General features: G+C 40.7%; 1 protein-coding gene across 1 annotated transcript in view; it reads left to right on the top strand.

Annotated features, from left to right (window-relative positions):
• mmut (methylmalonyl CoA mutase) overlaps window positions 1-4,397 on the top strand; it is a 17,924-nt gene extending 13,527 nt beyond the window's left edge. Inside the window, exons 10-13 of the mRNA XM_083933687.1 lie at window positions 576-707; window positions 823-970; window positions 1,741-1,908; window positions 3,122-4,397. Of these exons, the coding sequence (XP_083789813.1) occupies window positions 576-707; window positions 823-970; window positions 1,741-1,908; window positions 3,122-3,250 (577 nt within the window). The 3' untranslated portion in view covers window positions 3,251-4,397. The remainder of the gene's footprint in view (window positions 1-575; window positions 708-822; window positions 971-1,740; window positions 1,909-3,121) is intronic.
• Window positions 4,398-10,136: the final 5,739 nt, after the last annotated feature.

Below are 10,136 nucleotides of genomic sequence, written 5' to 3' on the forward strand. Positions count from 1 at the left end.
CTTTAGTTTCAAAAACTAAATGTAATTGTCATATTGTTTCTTCCTATTGTTTGTTATACTTCACCAAGATCTTCTCAGATGACCTCTGAAAATGTTACATACAGTAGGAATACCAGATGACCAGTGTGATTTTTTTTTATTATTATTATAAAGCAGGTCAAGGTGTTATTTAAAGAAGGTGAAAGTATCAAAACGCTCAATACACAGAGAAACACACAGCTCACATACAGAAACTGTACGTTTACATGAGCTGTCAGGACTTCTGTGCGGTTGTGATGTCACAACCGTACGTTACAAAGGTAGAAAGTGCCTCTACAGTGCTGTTACAGTCATTCCCCGGCTCTAGGGATGGTGCAAACATACCCGAAGCCTGGGAAATGCTGACCAATCTACATATAGTAGATTACATAGTATATTAATACAGTATGACAAAAAAATGAATGTTTGAGTGTAAGCCTGTTGCAATATAAACCCATAAACCCAAAGTATTCGTTGGAAGATTGATGCCCTGAATTATTATCATCATGAAAAAAAACCCATACTGAGGAAGATGCTGCCTGCTGCTTCTTATTCAGATGTTCTGTGGGTGAAATAACCGATGCCATGAAGAAAGTGTTTGGGGAACACAAGGCCAGTACCAGGATGGTGAGTGGTGCTTACCGCAGCGAGTTTGGGGAGCATGAAGAGATCTCCAGGACCCACAATAGGTAGAGAATAAACCTAATACGCAGCTTTACAATCATAATCTACAGACTTATTGCTCAACTGGTTGAGATACATTTCCCTACCTATGTTTGTTTTGTTTTTGTTTTTAAATCTCAGAGTTGCAGATTTTAAGAAGCAAGAGGGCAGGAACCCTCGACTGCTGGTGGCAAAGATGGGGCAGGATGGTCATGACAGGGGTGCCAAAGTCATCGCCACAGGGTTTGCTGACCTGGGCTTTGATGTGGACATCGGGCCACTGTTTCAGGTCAGAGTCTGACAGCTCAGTTCTGGAGAATTAGTTGCGAATACCCAAAAATGTAAAAGCCAAGTGATTATGTCAGCAAGAGTACAGTATCTTCCCCTCAGGCAGAGTGATAAATAGGAATAAAAGCCTCGACAGCTGCAGTAGCTGTTTATCACGTCACCAATGAGGCAAGAATTAGCTGGCTCGTGCACCCTGCGGTCCATCTACCTCACACCCCACCGCTAAGAGACCTCGCCAGGACTAATCTTCAATTAGCGGCTGTAGAAACTCAAATCATCCATCACAGACGGCAGTGCCAGGGTTCAAGTACGTTTAGGGGTTGGGACATGCTGAAGGGCAATTATTTTCCATAGCATTTTAAAGAAATCACATGCTGCATACAGATACAGACTGTTTTTTGTTGGTTGGTCGATTTGAGGGTACACAAGTTCAAACATTCTCTTCTCTTAAAATGAATTATAAAGCGGTTCAGGACATCATATGAGTGCAGCCATGTAATGTGGAACATCATGTTCCATAAAACTGTGGTGATTGTATTGATCCTCTGTGCTGCCGGGTTGTAGAAGTGTGCAAAGCATCCACATTTAGCCCAAAAATACACTTAATACCTTTTTATTAAAGTCTTCACTACATATACTATGTGAATCTGGACGGACATGGATGTAAACTGCAACTTGACTCGTTGGTGGAGGAATACATCTGCAAGGTGGTAATTCTAGTTTCTCATGTTTGGTAATGCCTTGTGTTTCCATGCCTGACCGTCTGAACAGACTCCCCTTGAGGTTGCTCAGCAGGCGGTCGATGCCGACGTGCATTGTGTCGGGGTCAGCACGCTTGCCGCAGGACACAGGACCCTGGTCCCAGAGCTCCTCAAGGAACTACGGAAGCTCAACAGGCCAGATATTCTGGTCATCTGTGGAGGCGTCATCCCACCACAGGTAACCTTCGATCTTGTTGTCCTGTTGTTGTATGACATTTAGTAGACCTCCATCTTGCTTTGCTCATCTTTCACTGTCTCTTAAATCCCCTCTGGTTTAGCCTTCCCAAAGAAACCCCTTAATGTCACAATCCACAGAAACAGACAGAGCAGTGCATTTTTAACTGTATTTGGAAAGATAACGTTTTAAGCTAGGCTTGACATTTGTCAATGTCAGTAAAAGCATCAGATTTTCCTGTGTGAGGCCTTTTCTTTCAATAGTTTTATAACTGCTCCATAAATGAATTGTAAAAAGATCTTCTAGATAGACTTTTTTGCTAAGCAAGCCCCGCTGGGATAAGACAAAATATGTCTTATCTTGAAAAGCAACATGAACTTATAAGTCATTTTTTATAAATGTAACGTTTAATGTTATAAAATGTATTATTTATTTGATATCTAATGACACTACAGTGACAAAGAAACAGTGACTAATGGATTGCAGTTGGGTGTTAACTAAATAAATGAGACCATCAGTGCGATGATTGGCTGTTTTTATTTCTGTTATTTTCTATTCTAAATGTTGCCACACCAGGTCAGATACAGTTGTACGCCATTACGTAGGTCTAGTCATTAATGAGATTACGTTGGTTTATAACTCAACAGCACTTAAATGTGGATTCTGTACAAGTTCAAGAACCATTCTTATGCATTTTCTGAGTCGTTTGCCTTTATTTTAGGCACAAAAAGAAAAATTTGGCTGGTAAAAAAAACACTGTGGCAGGTGGATTTCAAAATCCACCTGCCACAGTGGCTGGTGGCCAACAAAGTTAACTACAGGCCCTGCTTTCAGGTAATAACCTGCATAGCCTCCAGGAAAACCCTATGGGGCCTTACTGGGAAAGAACACATATAAGCCGATAAAATGTCATCCTGCTACCATGTGGACGAAGAATCAATCTGACATGGTGATCATCATTAACATCATTAGGATGCCCCTGAGTGCGTCCAGCGCAGTCTCATTTCCTGCTTCCCTGTTCCTGTCAATCTTAATGTTTGTCTGAAAAATACATTTCATCCCTTTCCTTTAGGGATTGCTCTAGTTGAATGTGGTGCAGCATAATGACGGCATCACACCGGGAATGTGCACGTCGTTCTCTGACTATGTGAATAAAGCTGAACTTCTCATTAACTGCATCTCATATAAACCGTGGTCCGCTTCTTTGTGCACGCAGGACTACGAGTTCTTGTACCAGAGTGGCGTGTGCGCCATCTTCGGCCCTGGGACCAGGATCCCACAAGCTGCGGTGGAGGTAATCGACAACATTGAGAAGAGTCTGGAAAACATCCGGCAGGCCATGTGAACTGAGACTTAAAGAACTGTCTATTCATGATGCGTCGAGAACCAAGCCACAAGTCGGAGCTCACTCCTCTGTACATAATCAGTTTGTTCTTTTGCATAAGATTGTAAAAAGGATATAAATAGGTCATTCCCCCACTGTGAGAACACAGCATGCACAGCAGCAGTGGTAATGATTATAAACCTGTTGGGGTGGCACGGTTGTATTAACATTGCATTCTACTGTATGTGTATGAAATTTAATTTGAACAGTATCCCCTCAGCTTGCAATTTTCAGTCCTTTAACTTCACAAAGTGTTTAGTTCTGTTAATTGCCGGTATCACTGACGACCTAAAGAAATCCGGTCTCACATCACCTCTTCAGTTGGATACATGGTGATTACAGCATGCCTGTGTGTGAATTGCAGTGGCTGCATATTCAATAGGAAGTACTGCAGTATTTCTGGCAGAAATTAGACTATATTAGGCTTTTCCCACACATTTTTGCTGCCTTTAAATGCCTTTTTTTTTTAAATAGTCAGCTGGAGATTGACAGGGAATGGGAGAGAGGGGGACACCATGCAGCAAAGGTGTTGAACCTGTGTTGCCCCTGCTGCGGTGAGGACTTTAGGCCTCTTTTTTACGGGCGCCTGCTCTAATCACTGGTATAAATCATTGAGTACATTTAATCAAACTAGGATATGCTAAAAACAAAAACAACATGCACCGTGTGATAGAAACCTTGACTTGAAAGGAGCAGAGCAATGGTTTTGGAATCAGAGATTTAACAGTATAGCACTACAAACCTACTTCGAATGTGATACTTTTGTGAAATTTATATGTAATTTTCAATGAAATAGAGGATGCCGATACAGTAGTCTCAGTGCGGCATTAATACAAAAGTAGAAATTCCCATTCAAACCAACCACTCCCCTTGGGTTTTATGATAACCTATATCATCTTGAAAGTGGCCTTCTGTTGTCTTGATCTCTCTCTCTTCTCTTGCGTCATGTATAATTCATCCAACTTCTTGTCAAAGATAAAAACCATGGAGCAGTGACTGTAGTTTATCTGGGAATAGTATTTTTCTACTTGTGGTTCTGAATCAACACCAGAATTCAGAATTCAGTATCCTTTGGTCTAAATAAAGTGTGTGAACTATGGAAACGTGACTTGGGTCTGAAGATTATGTGAATAACAGGAACGTGTCTGCTCATTTTCAGTGCAGCACCTCCTGTTTTCTTGATGCTATACTGGTGCGGGTCATGCTCTGGGAGCCGGGTCAGGGTGTACATTACACTAAGATGCCAGTGTTGCTGGGTCAGTCCACCACGGTTCACACTGAAATAGCTCAACTATTGGATGGATTGCCCTGTAATTCAGTATAGACATTCATGGCCCTCTTACTGTAGGATGAACTGTAATATCTTTGTTCTTACTGAGTTATTTCATACTTTACTTTTATCGGTTTGTTTTAGTGGAACATAGATCAACAGAAGAACTTAACAGAGAGGTCAATACAGATATGTAGTGTATCATTAGTAGTCAGCTTTGTGTCATGGGTTACCACAGGCACAGAAGGAAGAAACTGGCAGGAAACCAAGTACAGCAGAGATTATTTCAGCTCCACAGTAATTACAGTAAAACTATTTTACAAGCTACGAGCAAAGGTTTGTATATGACCTTTATACATATATATATACAGTCTATGACTGTATTTTTCATACAGTCATAGACTGTATGAAAAATGGACGTAGCATACCCATTGGGGTCCGTTCTCTCAACTTGATCTAATCGTATTCGCCCACAGGAGTCGCCATCTTGTCAGACTTCGACTCCACCTTTCCTCTTACCAAAAAAGAGCATGTATTTGACGTGGGGGGGGGGGGGGGGGTAGATACGTCCATCTGGCTGACGTTTACCTTTGTGGAGAAGTGGCGGAAGAGGCTGCGCTCCTAATTATTCATAAACTTTAACCTCCAATAAAATTAAAACTAACCTGGTACCAAAAAAAATTCACCCTCCTCAGTATTGTCATGGAGATATGACCTAAACATACACACTAGAATGACTTTTTGTACCAGGCCTTAAACAGATTTATGATGCTGTGAAATCTGCTTGTTTAACATGGGGGTCAATGAGAAACTGCTCTATTGTGCAGACTGCTCCTAGTGGACACTCGGAGAACTGCAGTTTTTGGCACTTCCGTATTTCATCAACCAGGAAGTTGCTGTGGCGGGGGCTTTTGAACAAATGGGGGGGGTAGTTATTTACAAAGAGAAGCATCTCTGTCACCTTTTTCTCATCTACCTGTTTCTGTTTATCCTTGTTGTGGAAATCGTTTGTCGCAGGTCAAAAGTGCACCTGAATGCACCATGAAGTCCGTTCAATGTTTGTTTATAACTCACAGAGAAGGTAAACATGTTTCCACGGTGACCTGAGAGAAGCAGGAGGATTTAAGTTGTTTCTCCATTATCTCCGACTACAGCAGTGTCTAGAAAAGTAGAGCTTCAGGCTAATGCTTAGCTAACTTCACGAAAGCTTCACGCTATCACTGTTAAGTATGTAGACTTAGACTTCTCTTTATTGATCCCTTTGGGATGACTCCCGCAAGGAAATTGAACTGTATACTAAGTATTGTGTGTTTTCCGCCGCAGCTCATTTCTGCCTTGCAAGTTTTGCTAATTGCAAACTTTCTGGGAAATGTAGCTGAGACAGTAGAGGGGTTAGAAACCCTTAAATGAAAGTAGGCTATTTATTTCAGGTAGCCTATTTTTCCACCAAAAAATGAAGCATTTAAAGATTTGTCTTCCTATGAAAGGTCAAATACAGAATACATTTTTCCTACTAACAAGCTCTGCCTTTATTATCTTCTTTGTGCTTTGGAATTCTATTGTCACTGACAAAATAATCCCAAATCAAGGTCCACTTATTCCTTTGTTCAGACGCCTTCAACCCGGTTCCAATTATCAGACTGGGTTTGACATTCTTAGCACCCACAGCACTTTTTATCCCCTTAAAAGTTTCAGGGTTCATGGTAATTTGGCTAAAGAAGGCTGTATGATGTGGTTGAAAGCTCCACAGCAAGCGGCCACTTTTCTAAACAGTCTTAACATTCTCTAAAGCAGGGGTCAGCCACCTTTATTATGTGCAGTGCTATTTTTACAGTTTCTTGTAAATCAGTGTGCCATAACAGCCCGCTCCGGGAGCGTTATTCCCCACATTGTGTGAAGAAGATGACGAGTAGTAGCAGATCAGAGGCAGAGGCAGAGTCAGGCGGGTCTTCATGGATGTAGAAGGGGGAAAACAACACTTGACTTGTGTCCAAACCAACACTTTTATGAAGCTGTAGTGTTTTCTTTATCTTTTCTCACTCACTGTTCAATAAAGGGAGCACAACTTATTATTATTAGACTTTGAGCATTTTTTTTCTTTCAACCGAGAGCTCTATCTAGTGGCTTCATAGAAATAAAAAAACATGCTTCATTAAGCTTCATTAGGAGAAAGTCAGTCAAACTACAGTAAATAACAGGCTGTGCATCTGCCAATGGTTATGAAAAAAAGTCATTTGGTATGCTGATGAGAAAGCTCTGTGTAATTTCCCCAAGATTTCTAGCACACTTGTTGCTATGGTGTGCCATTGGTTAAGCCACTGCGTGCCAATGGTGGCACCCATGCCCAAGGTTGCTTATGCAAGCTCTAAACCATGGGTGTCAAACTGATCCAGTAAAGGGCCGTGTGGCTGCAGGTTTTCATTCCTTAAAACACAAATGCAAAGGGTTTGGCGGGAATATTGGGACATAAATGAGACAGGAAGACACTTTTACGGTACACAAAAACTGGTGGGAAAAGTAGGAATGGTGGGCGGGAGCAGGAAGGAGGAGGCGGTCATTACCCGCCTCAGATTAGGACACACAGGGCTTAACAGCACGCTACACAGAATTGCTAAACATCCGATTGGTAAATGTAGACAGTGTGATCATCCTGAAACTGTGCAGCATGTTCTTATGGAATGCAAGGGATATGAGAGAGAGAGGAGAGATCTAAAATCAGCACTGCAAAGGGAAAAAGTGAGCTTTACGGTAGAAAACATGTTGCAAAGATCAGAAAGCATTAGGAGGTATGTGTGTAAATACTTGAGGGAAACAGGCCTAACGGATAGGGTTTAATTTTTATTTATTTTTTTTATTTTATTTTATTTTTTATTTTTTTCTCTGTCATCTAATGTTCCACACTCCAGTTCGGTAGGTGGCGGCAATGCACCTATAAGCTGGATGCCAGCCGCCAATCAAATCCAGAAGAAGAAGAAGAAGGTTTTCATTCCAACCAATCAAAAACACACCTGATCCAACAAATCAACTGTGTGAAGACAGTTCAGATGATTGAGTAAGTCGAGTCAGGTGTGTTCTTGCTTGGTTGGACTGAAAACCTGCAGCCACACAGCCCTTTACTGGATCAGTTTGACACCCATGCTCTAAACTGTAAGTGCAATTATCACAACTGTTTCATGGGACATCACATACATATGTTTGTCTGCAACAGATAGTCCCTAACCTGCAACCAACTTCTGATGAATTCAGCTCTACTCTAGATTCTTAAGGAGCTGAGGGAAATTAGACTGTAATAACCATTCATGCAAGTACACGGAAACAAGGTCAGCTTCAAAACGTAATGTTTACTATGAAATTTGCAGGTTTCAACTCACAAGCATTTGAACAACAATGAATGGAAAATAAGAAATAACCCTTTAAAATAAACAAGTTTTTCCTTTTGTTGATGGTCTTTCAGCTCTGTTTTCCGTTAACACTTACACTGTCTGTTCGTCAATCCACTGTCTTGTTCCTGTTTGTTGTGATACAGTTCATATACTATAGTTAGTAGCAGTCCCGGTGACTGGTACCACCCTACAGACAGGTAGCGTATTCATGAGTGACTTCTGGTAGATTCAAACTGGGTGGCTCACCATCAAGGGATCTTCAAAAAGTGGTTCTCACTCGATCCATAAGACCGGACCCGTTAAACAGGACTATTTTTGGTCTGTTGGTTGCAACAATGTAACACTAAGCATCACACATAATATAACACTCGATGATAACATCTTCAGGCATTGCGTGACTCTTTAGCTCAAGTCTCAATATCAACATGTGAATCATCGTAACCTGTAGAATTATTTAACAGCAGCTGATATTTACAAAAGCTTTAACGTTTTACCTCGATCCAACATTATGCCGGTTAAAGGCAGTATGAACATAGGCCTACATATGGCCCTGCGGATATCTGCAGTGACCGTAACATTACATAAAAATCACATTCCCCACAGTAGAACGTTACTGTGACATGTATCTCTTTGAAAATGAAACCACAATATTAAACAATATCAGTCCATTTCAGGAGCGTCATTGGCACTAACCATGAGCTTACTGCTTTAGTTTACTCACATCAATCAACAACTATGGCGCTACGCCACATTCACACAAACGTGATAAACATGCAGGCAAAGTAACACTGACACACAACTAGTAACGTTTCCATCATAGTGCTGGTTTACCGAGATGGATTGAAAATGAAAAACAGACTTTCCCACTTCACGGTTGCTTTTCTCCCAAGGGTCCTAGCACGAAAGTGCCAGGGGCCCAACGGAAATTTGGTACCCACGTACATCTCATCATTTCGGATTTATTTCACATTGGCTCTCATTGGCTACGCCCAACCGGAGGTCGGCCATTTTGAATTTTTTTGCGTGTTGTATTTTAGGCAAATGTTTTCAAACTCCTGCGAATCTACCTACAATTCTGATCAGCAATCCATGTGCAAGTGGTAATTGTGCAAATCGTGGACATTTTTAATTCATCTTTTGCACAAACGCAATTTGCTTGAATAAATAAGAACATCTAATCTCTTGTGAACAACAAACTAACAGAGATTTAAACTTAATTGGAGAATTAAGCCAAAGTGAATGAGAGAAACCGTAATACATTTGTGCCGTCTCCTTTTTCTCATTCGTACAAAAGCTGCGGGGTAAAATTCTGACACATCGTGGTAGATTGCGTCACATTTGGACAGAGTCTTTAAGCTAGGCTAAACAAAACTAAGAGTGGCGTTAACGTTCTCATCGAGCTCTCAACAAGAAACCAAATGAGAATAATTCCTAAAATGTAAAACTGTTCAACAAAGAGCCATACATACAAAGCATTTGGTTGACACACTCCTTCATCACAATGGACAACATGAAAATACTTTTTTTTAGTATAATAATAGAAGAAGGTTCTTTATCTTTGTCTGTCACTGAACGAAAACATTGAGCACATACAGTAATTGGTAAATGTTATTTCTGTTTTGTTTTTTTATGTAAAATAATGATTTGGTGCCACGACATTAGCAGAATGTAAAGTGTCTTTCACAGATTGAACTTAAATAATAAATAAAACAAGGTGCCATACTCTGCTGTAAAAGCTTTGATTTATAATGTGTTAAAATGCAGGATTTACTCTAATCCTGTGTGGCTGCCACTTTCTGATTTGATTTTATTCACATCATGCTGTTACTCAACAGTGAGCAGGCCTTTAGTTTTTGGCTCCAGTAGTTTTTCAGTGGTCACTTGTAAGCTCTGAGCTAACTCTCATATATAGCTTAGTTGACTGAACGTTCACAGTATTACATATATTGTGCAAACATGTCCTCTCATCGTGGCCACACACAAAAGAAGCCACTATTAACTTGCTTGTGATGTCAAAACAGTACACACCAGTTGTACTGAAAAAAAAAACAAAAAAAACAAAACAAAACAGGTGTTTCTATCCCGACAACGTTTGTGCTATAACACATTATGACAGCACACATTTCTCCACGGTAAAAGTCTTTCTCCTGAAGCGCGTCCTGAAAAATGTCTCTCAGCCCCGCGTCACTGTCTT

The sequence above is a fragment of the Echiichthys vipera genome (genome assembly GCF_963691815.1).
Source record: "Echiichthys vipera genome assembly, chromosome: 19".
Taxonomy (NCBI): domain Eukaryota; kingdom Metazoa; phylum Chordata; class Actinopteri; order Perciformes; family Trachinidae; genus Echiichthys; species Echiichthys vipera.